This window comes from Squalius cephalus (genome assembly GCF_949319135.1).
Source record: "Squalius cephalus genome assembly, chromosome: 3".
Classification (NCBI taxonomy): Eukaryota; Metazoa; Chordata; class Actinopteri; order Cypriniformes; family Leuciscidae; genus Squalius; species Squalius cephalus.
In genome coordinates this window covers 21590849-21613214 of record NC_137124.1, presented here as the reverse complement: position 1 = coordinate 21613214, position 22366 = coordinate 21590849, and the positions used below count along the sequence as shown (strand labels likewise).

At 39.1% G+C, this 22366-nt stretch overlaps 1 protein-coding gene across 3 annotated transcripts in view; it reads right to left on the bottom strand.

Annotated features, from left to right (window-relative positions):
* The window catches only part of mybpc3 (myosin binding protein C3), a 42602-nt gene that overhangs the window by 4344 nt on the left and 15892 nt on the right, over positions 1-22366 (bottom strand). For 2 of the 3 annotated variants that reach the window (XM_079866894.1, XM_079866895.1), the window contains 17 exons: positions 22028-22152; positions 21804-21909; positions 20146-20312; positions 19037-19202; positions 17247-17353; positions 17117-17146; positions 16794-16933; positions 11076-11235; positions 10526-10630; positions 10050-10238; positions 7596-7730; positions 5465-5632; positions 4074-4162; positions 3323-3518; positions 2972-3111; positions 362-521; positions 50-186 (listed from right to left, as the gene is read on the bottom strand). In XM_079866894.1, coding sequence (XP_079723020.1) covers positions 50-186; positions 362-521; positions 2972-3111; positions 3323-3518; positions 4074-4162; positions 5465-5632; positions 7596-7730; positions 10050-10238; positions 10526-10630; positions 11076-11235; positions 16794-16933; positions 17117-17146; positions 17247-17353; positions 19037-19202; positions 20146-20312; positions 21804-21909; positions 22028-22152 — 2320 coding nt within the window. Of the gene's footprint in view, positions 1-49; positions 187-361; positions 522-2971; positions 3112-3322; positions 3519-4073; positions 4163-5464; positions 5633-7595; positions 7731-10049; positions 10239-10525; positions 10631-11075; positions 11236-14984; positions 15051-16793; positions 16934-17116; positions 17147-17246; positions 17354-19036; positions 19203-20145; positions 20313-21803; positions 21910-22027; positions 22153-22366 lie in introns of all 3 variants that reach the window. The other variant, XM_079866893.1, reaches the window with a different exon arrangement.

Sequence of the window (22366 nt, the reverse complement as noted above, 5' to 3'; positions counted from 1 at the left end):
TTTGGCTATATAGTGCATCACCATTGCTAGTAAGGTCACACATGCTCACCTTAGGGATGCCTCTTACGGAGCAGCTGAGTGTAGCGTTGTATCCGGATATAACTGAGCGACTCATGAGAGGATGTGTGAACTTGGGGGCCTCAGAGAAATCATGCTCTTTGTAGGAAGGATGCTTATACACAATGCCTGTAAAGAGAACCAAAACATTTTATCAGGAGATCTGGTGAGCTACATGGGAATTAGAAAGATTTCAAATAACAACAGCCTAACCACCAAATTCTAGCAGAAGTATTCTTGCTATATACACTGCATACTAGTGAGCAGACATGAGAATCTAGTGTATCTGGGCACAAATGGTCACCTGTTTTCTGGATGTAGGCACTGTCTTTGGAAAGGCAAGGCTCTGGACTCAGACCCACCATGTTTATGGCATACACACGAAACATATATTCATTCCCCATGATCAGGTCTGATACCACACAATTAGTGCGACGATACTGTTCATACACAGTGTACCATTCCTGCGAAGAAAAGAAAAAACACATAAACGTAGTCATATACTGTGTACCACCCGTTACTGTTTAAAAGCTTTATCTGTTCTTCTCTGAAACTGACTAGACCATAACATTATGACAAAAATATCTGTTTCATGGAAATAATTAAAAATACATTATTTTATAGGAACTTAAACTACCGTTCAAAAGTAAAATAAATAAATAAAATAAAAAAGAAATTAATACTTTTATCCAGCAAGACTGCATTAAATTAATGAATAGTTAAAGTAGAAGCATGTATTGTTACAAAAGATTTTTTATTAATCAAAGGATGCATCAACATTTCCACAAAAATATTAAGCAGCACAACTGTTTTCAATACGGTTTCCGCTCGTACTGCCATAGTAACCATGGCGACAGACGTGGACAACTACCGTGTAGTAGTTGCCGTCTAGCGGCACGCTCACGCTGTTGTTGTTTTTTTCAAACATTATGGATCATTAAGCAGACTTTGGGACAAAAGGAGAACTAAAATGAGGATCAATATCAGCGTGGCATTTTCGAGATGCCGAGAGCTCCACGTCCGCGACTAATTTGGACTTGACAGAGCTTCACGAGTCATGACTTGAAAGAGACGCCGCTCTTGCATGTAGGCTAACAGTTACTTTATTAGACAGGTGAGCAAATGTACATAAATGTAATCAATGTTATATAGCTCAACATGATGAAATGTTAGAATATGATCAGTATGTTATTCTAATGTTGATCTAGCTTACTGCTAGTCTCATACAGCCAACAAACTAACACATAGAATAACATTCAACACACTCAAATGCTTAGTGTGATAGTGTTGACCAAGTGAAACAGCGCTGCGTTACCTCACAAGTTTAATTCGTCAAATAAACTGACCAGTGTGAGTAGTAATTCTGCACTTGCGGGTAGTTCGGTTGAATGAAATGTACTTATTTCTTTAAATCCGCGGGACTCGCGTGTGGCGGTGATATCTGTCTCTCATTAGCAATCGTGCCATTTGTTATTCTAAGAGGTTAGCGACCCCTAGCGGCGAAGAAAAAAAAAACATATTGTAGCTTTAATCAAATGTATGCATTCTTGGTGAGCAAAAGACACTTATTTCAAAAACATTACAAAATCTCACCGAGCCCAAACTTTTCAAAAGTAGTGTATTTAAAATTTATTATTTTGTTTCGGCTATGTTTTAATCATATTTATGTATTTATTGCAGGGTGGGGGTTGCATTGGATTTAACTGTTTGTACACGTTTCATGTTTGCTTTGTGCTGGTTGTAGCCTATGTGTTTGTTCATTCAGAAATGTACTAGGAACTATTTATTTTAAAGCCCAAACCTCAGTAAAAAAAAGAAAAAAGAAAAAAAGCTTAACTATAAAAATGTGCATAAAACACTACATGTTCATGTTCATTGTGAACCACTTTGTCATATGGTCACCAGCAAACAGTATGTGGCTATACTATGGCACCAATTATCCATGCTAATCTAAAACATTGTCACATGGCTCTCAGATGTCAGAATATACCACTGTAAAATCATTCCGGCCATTGTTATAGAAGTAGACAATGGGGAAAACGTTGTAGGATCGCTTAGCACATGTATTAAGCCGAAGTGTCATTACTATGTCCGTGGGAGCAGTAGATGCAGAAGCAGGTAAATGGCCTGCCTATGAATGTGCCCCAAGGCCTGCAGCCTAAAGAGCTTTTATATTTAGCAGCAGAGCATCTCCGATTTCTGATTGAGATTGTCCTGTGAAACCTGATAATTCGTTGTCTTCCTGCCTGCTGCTCTGAACACAGCGAGAGGAATAGACTGGCTCTAGTAACAATGTGAGGTGAAACCCAAACCGGGTGCTTTTTATTTAGCTGCTAACTTTAGTGGCTCAAGAGTACAAAGGGGTAAAGAGAGCACTATAATGACAGCACTTAAATCAGGGCAAGGCCGTGGGCTAAGATTACAGCATGCCTGCACCGAAGGGGGCACAGGTGCCATGGAGTGGTGAGCGGTAGGGGTCATTTTGGAGCTTTGGGTACTGGATGTTCTGGATGCTGTTCCTCTGGCCCTCAATTCAGTGCCACTGGCCAGCTGTATATCACAAGAGAGGCCATAAACTCAGAGCGTCCCTGTAATGCTGTGCCACTGATGAATAGTGTACATACATTACTCAATTACAGTGATCACAAGCTTAGCTGCTTTAGACAATGGCAGGCTGTCGGTGTGGGGAGGCTTACGAACCCACTAACTCTCTCTCTTTTTCTCAAAAAGTCTGAGTTTTACTTCTAACAGTGCTCAGCAGGGGAGCAGAGCTCTCTAACAGTACATACAGTATGCATAACTCAATATCAAAGAGAAGAGGTTGGGCAGTCATTTTCTAAATAAAATAAAATAAAATAAAATAAAACTAATTTTCCATTTCAGCAAAATCCCTAGTTTGCAGGTTTGGGTTTACCATGGTTTTCTTGTCAGCCTTCTGGATGGTGTAGCCTGTGATTTCACAGTTGCCATTATCCTTGGGTGGTTTCCACTCCAGGGCAACGTTGAAGCCCCAAATATCCATCACCTTTAAACTTTGGGGTGGGCCTGGCACGTCTGACATTAGAAGAGAACGAAATGCGTTCTGATGTTTACTGATACAAACAAAGACACAAGTACTATATAGAAGAAAACACATTCTGTTTCTGTGAACAGAAACTGAACATTGTACTGTATGTACTACAAGTTATTCTTGGGCAACTGTGTCAAATCTGGTCAAAAATACAGGTTAAACTGACAGTGTATGCTGTGTGTCCTAGTAACTTACCAACAATCTGTATATTCACATTGGCGTTGTCCTCCACATTCTCAATCTGCACTTGAACATCATACTTCCCAGAATCCTTTCTCTCAGATCTCCTGATGAAGAGGATAGTATCAGTGTCGCTGTTCCGTATGCTGACCAGCTTAGGGTCCAGAGGCTCATTGTTTTTTGTCCAGGTTACTTTAGGCCGTGGTTTACCCTTAAAAGTGGGTGAAGAATGTGTCAAGACATCTCACTAACTATATTACTGACAAGAAACATAAAAAGTACTTATGTTATAACAAAAATGGATGGATGGATGGATGAATGGATGAATGGATGGAGATGTTTTAGACACTAGAATTCCCTACAGGGGTGTTACAGCTGCTGTTCAGCCTCGTTGTGTCATTGACTGCCATCTGTATGCAGCCTCCTTCATTGTATTACAGCCATAGAGTACAGTGTATTTATAGAGTGAGAGGATGAAGATCTATGTTTCACAAACTGGGTTCTGTAAACAAACAAGTGGACAAGTTACAGTCTAGCCAAACACTGAAGCTCTGGCTGATGGAAACTGTTGAAGGTCAAAGTCTGCATCAAAAGAGGACAGCCAATGGCTTCATTCTGTGACAAATAATGCAGCTGGATACAGCAATAGAGAACTTTGCTTGATCTTTTCATAGCAGGTTCAAATGAATTATTCACATGTCCTGTGGCATAATTTTGTTAGGTATTTGCATGTTACAAACACAGTCTGAAGGATGACTTTTCTCACCTGGAAGGGGATTACCAGGTTAATCGTTTCTCCTACTTTCTTGATGAGTGTTTGACGAAGGTTACGGGGAAGCCAGATTTTGGGCCGCTCTGCAATAAGAGAATGTAAGTGATTCATGAAGATAATAGTTTTCATCTTCGTCTAATCTTTTCCTTCTAATTTCCTTCCCAACACTAGACTATAATGAGATGTAATAGATGGATCTTCACTTAAAAATAAAGCTTATTTGTCTGAACATTACCATGTATAAACTTAGCTTCAGTCTATTATGAAGTAGACTCATCTGTAGCAAGAGGCCTCACATTTCATGTCTGTAAACACAATCTATATAGGGGAGAACAGGCCAATATGTAGGTCAGAGAAGAACTGCACCCTCCCCCATCGACACTGTTGCTGAACTGAATTGAATCAACATTGAACTCTTGCAGTCCACACTGTGCAAAAAGTAATCATTGTGTTTTGTATCCCAGGGAAAAACACACCTTAAAGGGTTAGTTCACCCAAAAAATGAAAATTCAACGCATGCGTCGTGGCGCTCACATCAGAGGCCCACACGGAAGAAAATGAATAGTTGAATAAAGTCATTATTTTTGTTTTTTTGCGCACAAAAAGTATTCTCGTCGCTTTTAACAATTTCTTTACTAACTTTTCTGGGATGGCAGATATCGATTACCTAGCAGCCTATGAAGGAGTGAGCCAGCTCTCAGATTTCATCAAAAATATCTTAATTTGTGTTCCGAAGATGAACAAAAGTCTTACGGGGTTGGAAAAACATTGAGGGTGAGTAATTACTGAAAGAATTTTTGGGTGAACTAACCCTTTAATACATTGAGAGGGGAAAAGTCCCCCCCACCCCCCAATAATTAGAAATTGCCAAATTGTCCCCCCAATATTTGAAATTCTTGCACTGCTCTGCTGCACTCCATTATGCAGCAATGCACGTTGTTAGGATGATAAAAAGATTTAAAAGTAAAATTTGTACTCTGGTCTGAATAGCGCTCATTGATGTCAAAATGATTGAGATGGCTAATCGAAGTAGGCGGGGTTCACAAAAGCAGAGTGTGAATTCCAGTGCAAAGCGTCAGTTTAATTTTGAAAGAGAGTGAGAGATGTAAATATCGAAACATTTAATACAACTTTTACGATAGAAATGTTAAACCACTGACAGTAACATCCAGTGATGCAAACCACTCGAATGCAAAATGATTATTTCCCAACTAGAATTAGACCTATAATTTCCTTCACGGTTCTATTTCTTTATGCTTTCTAAAAAATTGGTCCCCTCCAATGTTCAAGACGTGGTTTCGGACTTGTCCTTGGGTAATGATCCAAAAAGTTGCCCTTAAATGGGCTTCCCTAACATTTTAAGATTACTCTCTGTCTTAACTCACGCATGATTTCACGGATGGTGACTGCTTGTTGCAGTGAGGCTGGAGGGCTTGGGCCTGCCATGTTATACGCCCTCACACGGAACTGCATCTTCTCTCCAGTTGGTAGGTCACGGATGATCACAGAGGTCCTATCTGTGAGACCCGAAAATGCAGGGATCCATTCATCAGCTATAGAGATGAAATAAAGTTTTCAGACACAAAATATTGAGGATTTATTCTAAAAAGCATTTAGATGCTGTTGAAAATAATGTTTTTACACCAGGATTGCTAAAAATAAGAAATAAATGCTAGTGCATTGTCACATGAGTATAATGTAAAATAGGTTTGATGGAGATACATTTCATACAAATATCACTAGGCTGAAGCTACACTACCGTTCAAAATGTTTGAGGTTGGGAACATTTACAAAAAAATTCTATTTCAAATCCCCAAAACTTGTTTTTCAACATTGATAACAAGACTAAATGTGAGCACCAAGTCAGCAAATTAGACACTGAAGACTGGAGTAATGGCTGCTGAAAATTCAGCTTTGCCATCACAGGAATAAACTACATTGTAAAATATATTAAAATAGAAAACAGTAATACTAGTTCAGAATATTTCTGTTTTTGCTGTATTTTTGCTGTAAAAATGTAGCCTTGGTGAGCATAAGAAAAAAAATCTAACCAAACCCCAAAATTTTAACAGTAGTGTACAGTTGTGTTCAGAATTATTGGCATCCCTAGTAAATATGATCAAAGATGGCTGTAAAAATAAAACTTCATTGTTTATCCTTTTGATCTTTCATTAAAAAAAAGCAAAATTCTAACCTTTCATTGATAATTAAATACTTTTTGCAACCTCCTTTTGCCAAGATAACAGCTCTTGAGTTTTCTCCTATAATGCCTGATGAGTTTGGAGAACATCTGACAAGAGATCAGAGACCATTCCTCCATACAGAATCTCTCCAGCTCCTTCAGATTCCCAGCTCCATGTTTGTGCTTCTTCTCTTCAGTTCAGCCCACTCATTTTCTACAGGGTACAGGTCAGTGGTCTGGGACGGCCATGGCAGCAGCTTCTTTTTGTGCTCAGTGACACATTTTTGTGTTGATTTTAATGTTTGTTTTGATCTTTGTCCTGATAGAAGATCCAACCACGTCCCATTATAAGATTTCTAGCAGAGGCCGTCAGGTTTTGATTTTTATCTGTTGGTATTTGCTAGAATCCATGATACCATGTATCTGAACAAGATGTTCAGGACCTCCAGCAAAAAAATAGGCCCACAACATTAAAGATCCAGCTGTATATTTAACTGTGGGCATGGAGAACTTTTTATCCCAGTTTGCACCAACCCCATCTAGTGTGTTTGCAGCCAAAAAGCGAGATGGTCCTCACTGCAGAACACGAAATCCAGGGGGAGAAGTTGGATCCAGATCCAACTCCTCCCAACTTGCATATACCTAAACCTACCAATCTCCACCCCTTAGATCTGGATCCAACTCCGCCCCCTGGATCTCATGTACTGCAGTGAGGTGCTACTGCAAAAAGCTGCTTAGTTGATTGGAACTTCTTAATTATTGCCCTGATGGTCAAAATGGGGATTTTCAATGCTTTTGCAAATTTTTTACAGCCACTTTCTATTTCGTAAAGTTCAACATTCTTTTGATTCTTTGGTTTTACTCATTGTGATGGATGATTAAGGGAATTTGCCTTTTGTGTTTCCTCATATTTATACTCCTTAGAAACAAGAAGTCATAGCTAGACAATTTTATGTTCCTAGTCACCCCGGTGTGCTAATATATATATATATATATATATATATATATTAATGGTAATATACTTCAGAGATATTTTACTCATAAAAAAATCTAGGGGTGCCAATAATTGTGGCTAACGTGTTTTATTTCATAATGTGAGTTTCCCCCAGTTTCAATTCTTTTACTTATCAATGAAAGGTTAGATTTTTGCGAATTTTTTGAATGAAAGATCAAAAGGGTAAACAATACGGATTATTTTTACAGCCACCTTTAATCATATTTAACAGAGATTCCAATAATTCTGACCACAACTGTACTCTTGATAAATGCATTTAAAGCAATTCTGTGGAATCTGTGGGCTTGCTAATTTAGCTGAGCTTTTAACTTTGACTTACAGCCTTCCTTGCAGTACTCAACCCCATAGCCTTCAAGCTCAGCTGAGCCTATCCTCTCTGGAGCCCTCCATTTCAGCGAAATAGAGGTATCACTGATGTCATCAACACACAGGCCAGTGGGCTCACTGGTAGGAGCTGTAGACAGGAAGTTTTAAGAATGAGATGGTGTTCCACTAAAAAGAAAAGATTTTCTTTTATAAAATTTTGTTCAAGTGCTTTATATCAGCAGCTGGAGTAAATGCATAGTGAAACTGTTGGAAATGTTCAACTGACACTATAATTTTTCTTTCCATTATCACTTTAGCCACTAAACTGGTTTGCATTTTTGCACCTAGCCATTCTGAAATGATATTGTACTAAATGTTAGCTTTGCCAGCTGATTGCAAGGAAAACCATTGTGTGTATGATGTATTTTGAGTGCACACATTTTCTGTATTACATTTATGCACTGTTACTAAGCCATCAAATACAGAGATAGTACTGAAGACTTTTTACTACATGGCTGGATTTACCTATACTTATCACCCTGGTCTCCAATAAAATCTCACTGAATAATGTGAGAAGAGCATAGCATTGTCACAAGCCAAGCAGCCATAGAAATAGAAGCAAGGTTCATCATCTCTACTTCACAGTAAGCCTTTCCTTACAGACAAGAATAACCAACATTGCTTGAATGAGTCTGAGGTTGACTAGGTCAGTGGTGATAAGGGCCTCCTGAAGATATACATGCTCTCTACTGTGATTTGCAAGCAAGCTTCAGTCTAAAATGTTTGTGCCATATTTAAGCGGCAATGGCATGTCCACTTGCCCAGGTCAAACTTTATTTATGAAGACTAGGAACTTGCAGCAAATCCAAGTACATCTATTCTTATCTAGCCAAGTTATCTAGAGTGCAGTTACTTTTCCTTGAAATGCAAACAACCGTTTATCACTGTAAATAGGACCGCAATTGATTTTTAACTTAAATAGAGTAAACCGATAAGGCTTCAGTTTGGTGCACTTATTCAGGCCTTAAAGTGGTTACATTTACTATTGTTCAGCAAATTTTCATAGTCATTTCAATAGGAATTTCGCTTCAAGGTGAAAAATTTCCATATGCAGATTTCGCATTGCGTTCAGGTCGGGTACACAATTCTGATGTGTTGACTGTTGACCAAAAGAAACCTGCTTGGTTTGGAAGTGACTTTGAAAGTGGTCTGTGCTTCATACAGTACATCACTACTCTATTGACAATGGACCTTCTTTACTCACGTAATTTTGCTAACGTTTGCGTGCAACCATTCACGCAAAAACCACTCATGTATTAAAATTCTACATGCTCAATTCAACAAAACAAAAGTTTTAAGCAAATCATTGCCCAAGCCAAATACTATAGCCTGTGATTACATGCGGACAGGCATTATAGGTTTTTAGGTAATTCCTCTCTATGGCATTTTCATCAGTGAATGGTTCTTGACATAAGTTAATGACAATGATGGATCAAAACAGCCATAAAAAGAGATATAAAGATGTCATGGAGACTGATATAATCCCTGCATTAATAAGCTCCCCAAAAGATTGTTAGAAATGGACGCCTACTGCCAACAGGTTCAGGCTCTGGTTCCGGCTCTGGTGGGGGGGCTGCTTCTGCAGATGGTACCGCCTCCTGTACTGTTGGTGCTGCTTCTGCTGGAGAAGCTCCATCTTCAGGAGGAGCAGGAGCTGCCTCCTCCTCAGCTAGAGGTACTGGAGCTTCAGCAATGCCCTCTTGTGCAGGTTCTTCAGGAGGAGGTGCTTCTGGCTCTGGCTCTTTGGTTTCTGCAGGAACATTAGGCACCGGATCGGCTGGTGGTGTCTCGGCTGGCTTCTTCTCCGCAGTCTTGGGGAGCATTGGTTTGGTCATTCTGCCTCTGGATCACTACAGTCTGGTACGTTTTCCAAAGAGAGCCTCCTGAAAAGTGTCTGTCCGCTCTGTAACACCTGCTGTGGTCTTCTCCTCTGGCCGCAGTGACGCGACAGGGCAAGCAACAAAGGAAGTGCACTGTCCTGCCCCCTCCTCTCTTTAGACAATGCCATAGATACAGCTTTGCAGAGTTTTAACATGCCATTATTTATAGAGGAGGATGCCAAGAATAGTTTCCTAATCAGCTGTCTTGTAACAGACAACAGTCTACACAGATAGCAATCCTTTTAACACAGCTAACTAGAAGATTATGTGAAAGATGAGAAAAAAATGGATGCAGAATTTAAACTGAAACAACCTATTTCTGACCAGTTTAACAACACATAACCTGTTGAATGAACCAATTAGATGAATGGCAAGATGTGTCTAAGTCATTCTACATGTCTGGAGATGAACAGCAGCCACTACCTATTACATTTAAATATTGGTAGAAGAGGTTTAAAGAACAGCAGGGGAAACAAACGTGTCCCTTATACATAAGTAAAGTTATAAATCAAAGCAGTGGAACTCACCAACTGGCACAAACGGCTGGGAGGCGGCACTGGGGCGTGACATGCCGATGGCGTTTACTGCATAAATGCGCATCTCGTAGGCCACGCCCTCAATCATTCTCTTGGCCTCATATGTTGTCTCTTTATAAGGATCAAAATTGAGTCTCATCCATCTATAGCTCTTTTTCTTCTTCCTTTCCAGGACATAACCTTAGAAGACATTAAGAACACACTGTTGTCATGCATTTTCCTAAAGTGCACATTTAAAAGGAGATTTTCAGACTTTTTGGCCATATAATTAGGTAATTTTTCAGAATATCTAGGTTGTGTAGGTTTACATAACTTCACTTAACTTCAAGTTAGATGGGGTTTGTGGTTAAGTTAGTGGTTGAGAGAAACTCATTTATAGTTCTTATGAACTTGTAATGATGTCAACAAGAGTTACTGTTGATACAATATTAACTATGTATCGTAACATGTACTGTAAGGTAAGTCACCTATAACTGGCTGACCACCATCAAAGAGTGGGAGATCCCATTGGACAATACAAGAATCTTCACCAACGCTAAGGATTCTGGGAGCTTCAGGTGGATCTGGCACATCTGTAAAACATTAAAAGTGCAGTCAGACCATTTCTTTTATAAGGGTCAAAGTGCGGTACAGCTAATATACAGTTACATCAAAGGCATTTTGCTCTAAAATGGCAGCACTCTGCTATTAATTTGAATGTACTGCAAACCTCATAATGACAATACATGAAGCAATCTATTTCTGGAGTGATAATAAACGTCTAGATCCAAAAAAGAGGTCTGGACAGTTCAGTTTGTGGCCTTTTTTTGTGCATTTTATTTTATTATCTAAAGACAAGAAAGTGCAGTTCTGCTGTGTGCCAGAAGCCATGAAAAAACCCAAGAACTGTTTTAAGAAATCTAAAGAGTTCATGTACAACAGGGTGTTGCAACATGGCCTGTAATGAAATTAGGGCCTAACTTCAGCCTCCTGGAGAACAGCTGGGAAGCGTACCCACACTAATGAGGTTAAGCTTACCAACAACTTTGACATTAATGTCAGCTGTATCCTCTCCAGCAGGATTGCGTACAATGACAGAGTACACGCCCTCGTCCTGACGCTCCGCCCCCTCAATGGTAAAGATGCAATGGCCTTTGGTACTCTCCACATGGACACGCCCATCTGAGTCTGTCAGCACCTAATCGACCAATCAAAACCACTTATTAATAAATGGTCAGTGGTTTTCAATCTGGATCAGTCACAGGCCCTCACATTCAACTCTGAATTTTCAAAACCAGGCAATCAGGAATAATGCTGCCTTCATGTGCTATGGAAAAGATGATATTTTCCACTTGTGAACTGGAATTTACCAGTGTGTTGTGTTCAAGTGCTTTTGTTGTCGTAATGTAGTAACCGCAAGGTCTGTGTCAGTAGAGTATATCTTTACAAAAAAACAAAACAAAACAAAAAAACGTAAATGTGGTGCTATTCTGATTATTAAAACATAATTAATAATTAAAAATAAATAAAACGACATAAAATGATTAAATATGAAACAAGGAAATTGCGGCGAAGTTGAAAATTGAGTGTTAACGCATTATGTTATAATTGTTAATGACACAACATTGTATAGGCTACAAAAACTATCCGCTAACAGTATTCACGACTCTTGCATTGCTCTCCGCCCTTTTGAAAAGGTCAAAGGTTATCTCATCTCGGCAACTCGTGCATCAAAATATTCTACGAGCTGCCCAGTGGAAAATACCACATGAGGGGGTGTTCATGTGCATTTTCCACGTCGGCTTTTGGTAGGGGAGAACGGGGTAATGTGAGACATCGGGTAATGTGAGACACCCCCTGTATCTAGGCAATGGAACACAATTTTGGTCATTTGAACATTATGTTTTCAAGCCCCTCTCATTTACCCTTGGCCATGAAGGAGAGGACCTCATGGTGCTGTAGTAAGCATGTTTTTTTCACAAAAATATTTTTTTTGCATGTAAAAGTAAATTTTCTTGCTGTCAACTTAATCAACTGTTGTGCCAAAGCAAATTGATTCAGGTAGAAAAACTTATATCATACATGTTGATGAACTACCAACATATAAAACCATGTGATGATGCTAGCTGAAGATAAGCCTGAATTGCTAAGAGAGATCGTTTTTTTCTAAAATGTGGCGGTGGGGTAAAGTGAGACAAATGCTTTGGGGTAAAGTGAGACATGAGGCACAAGTTAAGTTTAGTCTTAAACATATTTTAACGTAATATTACATGACATGTTTTATTTTTAATGTCATAAACATTGTAGAAAAGCCATCAAAAAGAGAAGGGGGAAGCAAAATCAGTAGCCTGGGGTGCAGTAGCTGAGGCAAAGAGGTGGAGCACCTTCTCCCTCTAACCTTGTCCTAATGGAGCATTTGTCCCCTTCTCGACAAAACCCCCAAGGTTCGTTTTAGGACCGAGGTCGCTCCGACAAGAGCTCCGCACTCTCCCTGGGAGCCTGCTAGGGAGTAAAGTCAGCATGGGAATCTCGTCCATCTGCAACCTCACAGACACTGTCCGTTTTTGTTTTCGGAGGAGGACCATCCTTTTTCTCCAGGGGTGTCTCAAGCCCCTGGAGTCGCTTCGCCGTTTACCAAGACCGACCATTCGACAAGCATACGTTTTACCTATGGATCAACCGAGAAGCCCCGGACGGTTCGGGATCAACCGAGAAGCCCCGGATGGTGAACCGCGATGCGCAGGCTCCCTACACAAGGGTCTCGCTCCACTCGGGCCTGGGCTCGAGACGACACGGCCACTCATAGGGTGCGTGAGGAACCATCTGCGGGAGGCATCTGGATCGAGGCTGGGAAGGGTACTTTCAAAGTGGGAGGAGGCGCAGGGCGAAGTTCGGCTCTTAAGGCGTGCCAGGGGGGCCCCAACTAACCCCCTCCCCCCCCCCCCCCCCACCGCCCTTGCAGACATCCGTTTCAGACAGGCTATCTGAGTCTCCCGAGGTCTCGTATCGACGCGCAAATCAGGGAGGAGCAAGCTCCCACTCGAGCGGGCAGGGGCCGTCCCCAGGCAAGTCCGAAGCTCCAATCGACCGGGCACCCCGACTTAACGGCCCGAAGGAGAGGGTGCGCTCCTCTGGGCCCCAGGCAACCCTGAGGCGCCTGTTTTCCATTACCTTGTCCGATAAGAGTGTCATCTCCCTCCTCTACAACACCCCGAGCGTCCGTGTTTGGACCGTCGTTGCTTTAGCAGGAGCGCCAGCAGGTGTACAGATCTGACTTTGACCGGAGATGACCCACCCTCCCTGGGGCTGGCCCGGGAGGTCTGTGAGCATATAAGATATTTTTGGACATTTTTACGAGGAGGAATATCCTCCAGTGTGTCTTTCACCCCTAGCTCACCCAGGATGGTGCACGTTCACCGGTATGCACGCCCTGGCCCCGAGGGACTGGGTGTCCAAACCAGACCCTATTTACTGGAAGTCTCGCCCGCACAAAGTGCACTTTCTCTGGGCTGGGCCAGGCAGTTTCCCCACCCGATCTGACCACCACGGTTCTCTGGTCCGTGTTCCTTGTCCAAGTGGAGCATTGTCCCTCCTCCACAAAGACCCAAAGGTCTGTTTTAGGACCGACTTTGCTCCAGACAGAGCTCCAGCGGTGGCGGACAAATCCGAATCTGGCCCAGGACAGGCCACCCTCCTTGTGCTGGGCAGGGCAGGTCTGAATGCATTGACCTTCCAAATGTGTCACAATATTTTGGACATAGTTCTTTTTTTTTTTAGGAGGAATTTCCTCCAGTGTGCCATTCACCCTTATCACGCCAAGGGCGTTGCACCTTCACTTAGATGCGCACCGGTGGGTCATCAAAAAAATGTGCTTAATTGACCAATCCCCATGATTCTGTTACTAGTCCGACATTAGTTCTGGAATGTGTGGTTGCCAAGCTAGCTGTCAAGATTCTTACTTTTACAACATGTGTTGTTATGGAAGTTTCAGAGTGGAAAAAGTAAGCGGATCAGTTTACCCCCAGCTGGTTCACTTTACCCCCTTGATTTCTCTGGTTTGTCTCAGTTTACCCCTAAGCTGGGGTAAAGTGAGACACAAGACCACTTTTTTAAAAACAATCATATTTTCATTGCCCTTCGTCCTGAATACATTCTAATAATTTCCATTGCTAGGAAACATCCTGAATTAATGGGAAATGTGTAAATTTGACTGATATATCATTTTAGCTCGCTTAGAGGGGAACAAATGTAAAAAATGTCTCACTTTACCCCACTCTCCCCTATTTACCATAATTACCATAGCACGTGAAGGCACCATTAATCATGGAGAAAGATCTAATATAATACTTGCCAAAACACTCATAGATACTACAGATATCTGAAATCTCAGATATATACATTACCTGGTAAATACCTCCCTCTAGTTCCTATGAATGGAAGGTGCTTACCGATTATTTTCAAACTTTATACTTTATGAACATTAAATCATGAAAGACGCACTCACCTTGTAAACACAGTATTCTACAGAGTAGTGTGCGGTGTGTGAAACACTTGATGCTTTGTAGCAGTGTAGGGATTTCACAAGTATGATGAGTTTTGTTTCAAAGTGATGCTTGTGTTAATGTTAGAGCAGCTTGTTTCCTTTGTACCCAGGGAAAGACAAACCACAGTTAAAGTAGAGAAGAAAGAACTAAACTGCACTACACTTCACTAAATAATAAAAAATTAAACACTTAAAAATGAAGTATTATTAAATATTGACTATATATATGAACATGAGTTCCCATGGAGTGTCTCCCTGGATTAAATCAATCAAGACTGCATCATCATCATGCAGCATGGGTCAATAACAAGGCATCCAACATCATAGCCAAAGCAAGAAGCATATAAGGCACAGAATAATGTACATTGTACAAGCAGTCGGGGATTGTTAAGGCCCGAACTCACTTCACCGTTCTTCACTGTCCATGTGTGCCTCGGTTCAGGACGCGACTCTCCCTCCTTAGAGCTATCCTACATGAGCAGAGCAGAAGCTGTGAAGCCATGGCAACCAGGTCAGGGGTTTAGTTAAGTGTGAGAAACTGAAGTGTCAACCTCTCATCTCAGCACAAACCTCCCAGTCCCAGTGAGCCTCAACAAGACTTTCTGGTTATGGTTGGGAGATGTTACAGTACCTACCTGTCAAGGCTTCTGAAGCCCACATGCTGGATCTCCTGTTACATTTGCAACAACATGGCAAATCATAAAGAATTACAGTACACCACAAACTGCAGATGAATTCAAACATAATTTGTCCTCAGATAAAAGTGATTTTCTAACTAAATAACATTCTAAAGGAAATGTTTGGTGTCTACCCTTACGAAAAAGAAGTTTATTCAAGTGTTCTATTAGTATACTTCTTTTAAACTAAAAATAAGAAAGTACACTTTCAGTCTACATTTTATATTCTTTGAAATATACTTTATGTACTTTTCAGAAATATACTTAGAATTACACTGTAGTGTATGACTAGTGTATCTACTAGTATGACTTATACTGAGAGAAAAGTCCAAGTATATTTGGCCTGTACTTGTACTCAATCTTTTGATTGAGATATACTTCAAAGTATAATTAGCCTAAGTATTCAACGTATACTTGGTTGTGTTGACTCATTTGATCGAGTAGCCTATTAAACATACTTTTTTTTACAGTTTTTCATATAGTCTTATGAAAATTACATTGTTTGAAAATATTTATTAGAATATTTATATAAAACAGATATGTTTCTAATTCTGCGTATGTGATTTTTTGTGTAGGCTAGTCCACTGGTAGTGTATAGGAATTTACTCTAATTCTACTTTTTCCCAACATTGACTGAATTTTCCAGCTATCCATGTTTTCACTGTTATACGGTAGGGGTATGATAACCGTATCATATATACGGCTATATAATACATCTTCTAGTACAGAATCTCTGGATCAAAACACAGGAGAAGAAGAAAGCTGAAACAAGTGATAGCAGATTGTTCACGCAAATGTAAAATAAGGTGATCATCAAATATTAAACAGCTTGTAAATCAAAACTGCTTAATATTACCAAATGAAATGTCGAACCCATGAAGAGAAAACGACTGTGAAGCTTTGGGGGTGTTGGACTCGATCTACTCTTTGATCGTTCTGAATCTGATCAAGGCGTAAGTTAGGCCTAAGTTAGTCTTTGACAATAATGTGATTTTTCTCTGATATTTCACAGATTTCTCTGTGATTTTGCCTTTCTTTATGAAACGTACCGACATGCAAGTGTTGATAAAAAAGGATGCATGAAGCTAATAAAATGTTTTTAAAATGAAAGTACAGTTAAAGGCATTTTTCAAGTATAAAAATTAATATCTACATTTGAACATAGTAGTATACTGCAAGTGCAAAAATAATATATAAATAGTAAACTAGTCTATAAGTATAATGTTATGTTCACTTATTATGTTATTATATATGTTATTACTACATGAAGTATACTTAAAAATATACTTGAACATTACTTAAGTATACGTCATAAAATGAACTTGAAGTATACTTATTTTTCGTAAGGGTAGGTTTGGCTATTCTGCCATAGCTGACCAGGGCTATATTTCCCAAAAGCAAGAAGATTGTACAGACTATTGTTGCCAAATGTTTCTAAGATCTACTTAGACTTGGGAAATGTAGCCCAGACTTATTTGCTCAGAGAGGGATCGGAAAAAAATAGATTCTAGACAAAATTTAATGAATCGCTCTTACCTTTTCTCCTTTTGTCCAAACCACAGTGGGGGCAGGATCTCCAGTAATTGGTACATCTAGTCGCAGTTTGTTTCCAGCCACAACCAAGATTGTTGATTCAGCGGTGCGGCCCATGCAGTCCAGATGAATCTTGGGAGGATCTTAAAGTAAACAAAAGAGACGTATTTATTTTTTTAATCTAAAACAAAAGAGAAGTATTTTGACACATACATTACCTTAAGAATGTACTGTATGACACAAGTCAAACAGAGCATTTATGATTTAATGTCGTTCCTAGAAATACATGATTGATAAATTGTTATTGATTATGTTCATTTTTTTACCTTGACGGGGAACAAAGTCAATCTTGACCTCTATAAAGACAAAACACAATATTAAACAATGGAATTGAAATTAAAAAAAAGTTTAAACATACATTCGTTAGTAATAATTAAACAAGAGGAAGTAGGCTACCTAAAAAGTTGAGCTTGGCAGAGAGATTGAAGGCATAGCCTTCAGGTACGAAGGTGTAGTCACCCTCATCCTCTGGCTTCACGTCATCAATGGTGAGCTTATGAATCCTAAATATAAATATATAAATTACCTTTACAATATAAACATCTCAACAGTGTTGTGCAACAGTGAAGTGAGGCTGTAATATATATTTTTTGAAATCCTGTTGATTAAAAAGGGCCCTAGCTTTGGCAATCATTACAATGCTAACTTTTCTCTGACAATGACAGCTTTGTGTAGTTTCTGTTTTGTTCGTCGGTTTTGATTCAGAAAATGTGAATCTCTGGCTGCTTCTCAAATGGAAGGCTGCATATCTCGGCTGCCATGTCATCAAGCACAGCTGAAGGCCATCTCAGTTTGAAGGATCCTTGAAAGGCTGCCTTTGTTTCGCGTCCTTCATTCAGCTCATTTTGAAGGATGCATCAAGTGTATTCCACATCCCAATTCACAAAAGAGTCGGCACTGAGCTTGTCTGAGTTCATTGTGAAATGTAAGACAAAAATAATGTTTTTGGAGATGATGGCATACGTTATCTTTGTTTTGGTATAAATTAATCAGCATTAAACTGCCAATAATGTAAGCCACTGGGAGACCACAGATGGCTGTCATTCACTGTATTGTATTGAAAGCCAGTAAATACAAAGATTTTTAATACAAAGTATTTTTCCAAAATTAAGTTTTAATAGTATTTGTGCCTTGAGACTAGACCGACTAGACCGTCTCATTCTAGGGCATAACTTTTTTTAGATGGGTTAGATGGGTTCAATATTGTTTAAAATAATATTCTGCGTAATTTACAGTTGGTTTGATTTCTTTAGGTCAAACGGTGTGGTATTGTAACGGACTTAAATGGGTTCAATATTGAAATAAAATAATATTCTGAGTAATTTACAGTTCGTTTGATACCTTTAGATCCAACGGTGTTGTACTTTAATGGATTTACAGTATTGCACACATTTTAAGTAAAAAGAAAAAGATAAAATGTATAAAATGCTAATTCCAAAAACAGTGCTATAAAAGGGAAATCTTTCTGAACGTTTACAAACCATAATGCTATACTATAGTTAAATTGTTTCATTGATTTATAGATCTAATTAATATACATTGTATTTCTTTAAATTAAGCCTTCTGCTATGCAAAGGACATTTGCTTATGTATATCTATATTGGTTTGGGCTGAAAACATGAAATGCGCAGAGAATTTAATGGCTATTAAACCGAATGTCTAATGTTAAACTAACTTTACCGCCTTTTGGAAGCGTTTCAGATAATTCAGTCTATATATCTATATAGAAAAATCTATATTTTTGACAACACTACATTGCACTTAGTTTATTATTTCAGATGCCTTTTTAAAAGACTACAATTGTAAAATGTATATATATATATTATTATTGTTAAACCCGCCAAAGTGACTAGGTAGGAGTGACTGCATACAGTCATACACTGTTTTATACATTTAGAGCTGTTTTGTTTTTGTCAATATGCAGTGTTTTTGTAGGTTGGCTACCATTCAGTTTAGATTAATCTTAGTATTTTTTTCAGTAGAGCTGTTATAGTTTTTTTTGAGTAACGTGCTCAACCAGAACCAGTAACACAACTAAATGCTGTCATAAATCAGATTGTGGGTGTGTGATGAAATGGTATATACTAAACATTTATACTGACTAAAACTAGTCCTAATAAATGAGTGCATAGACATTACATTTACGTTTCAAACTCACCATTAAAGTAACACACACATTCACTTACCTGCCAATGTGTGTGATATGAGTTCTGGCATCAGGTTTCACCTCCACTCCATTTTTGTACCAGATGCCTTTTACATTCTCATCAGAAACCTCACATTTGAACACAGCCTGGTCTTTGGCCTTCACGGTAAGGTCAGCAATGCTTTGATAGACCTCTAGCTGTTTCTCTAAAGGTCAGAGGTCAAAGAGAATTATGTTATCACTACCGCATTACACCAAAAATGCAATTCTAGCATACAGTATGTATTATCAAATGTAATGTGGAAATTCAGGTGTTAGATGTATAATATGAAAAATTCATGTTTTCATGTGATGTTTTGGGTGAACTATGCCTTTAAGATTATAATAAAGAGAGGTGGGGTAAAAAAAGGTAGCAATCCCACTGCAGCCTGGTAGAGTTACAGTATTGCTTGGCAGCTGTTTTTTTTTTTTTTTTTTTTCTTGGCACCTCTTGCACTTCAAAAGCCCAGACAACCTGGTGGCTGACACACCTGCGTATCAGTTTGCTTGTAAAGTGCAATACATGCTAGAAGACTCAGAGACAGAATGAAGGAGGGAGAAGAGAGAGTGTGAAAGAGACAGAAACAAACAATAAAAAGAAATGGGAGAGAAAGGTCAACTTTCTAAGATGCTATTAAAAGAGATGGATGGTGTGGTGTGTGACAATGACAGAAAGAGAGAGTGAGGGAGGGAAAGAGTCATCTGCCCTGTTAAAATATATGGGTCAGGTGGTCTAACAATAGCTGGCATGTGGGCACTGTGAGTGGTAACCTTGTACAGAAGTGTCGGTGATCATGTTTTGTGAACTGACAAGAAGTGGAGTTTGAATGACATGGCCATGAGGGGGTGAGGTTTAAGGGAGGAGTGAAGAATGAAGAACTCTTAGATGTCTTGAACTTAAATCATGGCATGCAGACTTAGGACTATAATTACACATCCTACATATTAGAAACCTTAACGACTGCCATATGCAAGATGTGTGTGTGTACATTTTTAATCCATTCCAGTATCAAACTCAAGTTACATTACAAATCTGGAAACATTTGTGGGGACAGACATCTGCAAAAAATATCAAAGGCCTTGAAACTATATCCAAAGTCAGGTATTTACCCTGAACCATGAGCTCTGCTAATGATTGTCCTCCATTGGTTTTCACCCGGTAGTGACCACAGTCCTCCTTAGTCACCTCATTAATGATAAGGACATGCTTACACCCATCTTTCTTGAAGCGGTACTTGAATGACTCATCTCGGGTGAGTTCCACACCATCTTTCTCCCTGTACAGGTCAGAGGTTTGCTATTTGTTAATATTCATTAAAACTTCAGTCAGCATCTCATTGAATTGCAATTCACTATTCAAACTCATTTACATTTTCATTTATATATTTAAACTAGAGATTTGTGTTAGGGTTCATTTGAATTATAATCTTAAAATAATTATGAAACAAAAGTAGCAACAGATCTTTTTGTCTGTAATTTGACATATATTCGAGTGAAATGGTTCTGTCCATCGGTACTTGATTGGATTTTGAGATGTTAGCATTGCACTAAAAAATGAATGCGAGCTTGCAGTAGATTGTAAGAAGGGGCAGGGTTTAAGGGAACTAAATAATTGGAGAAGTCTGTCGTTTTGACCAGAAGATCATGTTATGATATTTTATCATGAATGGTTCACAATAAGTTCTGTAGCATGCATTTACTAAATATATGCATTTCAAGCTGACTTTAAAATCTCTAAAACTTTACTGAAATTAAGTTAAAAATCCTTGGAAGTACTACAGAAGTAACTAAGTCCCTGAAATGACTTTGTGAAACAAAAGGCATGCTTCTCTAGTGCCTAGGCATTTCATCTCAAACCACTATTATCTTGAAAACGAGCCAGTTAGAAAGAAATCAATGACAGAAAAGATGTTTAAATACAATTGTAAGGGAAATTCCAAGAAGGTTTGCATCTGAACATTTTTGAAGGTGTAGCAATGGCTAAAATAGTTATTGCCGAGGTGTATACTCAATAATAACAACCTCTGAAAAGTAAATCTTGATTTATGAGCATTACTTCAGGGTAGTAGTGGGCAAATGTGATAAATCAAATGGCTGACATAGTAAAAGACTAACAATTTATATTAAGTTCGTAGTTGCTAATCTTTTCTCATACACACATAAGCTTATGTGCCGATCCCCAAGCCATGCAATTCTCCATCTTGTAAATGCGTTTAGACTAAAGACACACAAAAACACATTACTACCCCCATTTTACTTGTAGTCATACACTGCAGAGTCTCAGTACCAGGAATAGTATCTACTTCTGCCTTTGCCTAATCATGTTGGTTCTAGAAAGTCATCCACTATTCAAGAGAGGTGCCATTAACCACCGGTGACTTTCTCATTCCATTCTAGGACACTTGTGAGGTGCTAAAAGGCTGCTATGACCTTTTCCAGGCACTGATCATTTACAGCCCAGGGTGATATAGAGCCTTGGCTACAGGTATGGCAGAACCAGCACTCACTCATGCACCACCATCTGTCAGTCAGTGTGACTCACCCAACCAGCCAGCCACGCTGAAACAGACACATATGCCATCTACTGGACATCTGAAGAATGCCAGGAATCAAGGACAGCTTGTGCTAACCTCTTCTCTGACATTGTTTGATCATTCATGTTTACTACAGATGCACATCTAACCAGAAAGGCCTTTTTTAATCTGTCATGTAAATGTGTTATTAATAACGAAAAGGAATAGGAAGAGTGCGCATGTTGATAGACCTACCATTTCACCTGAGCCCCCTCTTCAGACACTTCACACTCAAACTCGACTCTTTCTCCTTTCATGACCATCTGGTCCTCTAGGTTACGTACAATCAGAACAGGAGGCTCTAAAAGGCACAGAGAGAGAGAGATTACATTTTTTTATATATATATATTTATAAAATATATATAAAATATTTACAAAATGTCTTTTCTCAAAGATCTTTGTCTGTGGAAGTTAATTACCTTTAACAAAGAGCTCAGTGACGGTCTTCTCATCTCCAACTACGCACATATAAGCAGCATCATCTGCCAGAGAACAGTTGTTGATGGTGAGGAAACGTTTGTTGCCAACACTCTCAAAGATGTACCTGCGAAAAACAAGAAATTGTTCAGTAGCATTTCCAGTTTTGTTCTCTAGATGGGGACAAAGCATCACTATTGGAGAGGCTCTTCCAAACATACATTACAAATTAACAAAACACTTTTATAAACGTTTTTTTTTTTTTTAATCAACGAAGACATTATCATGTCAGAAATTTTGTGGCAAACAAATAATATTATATAATAATACAATTGTTAAAC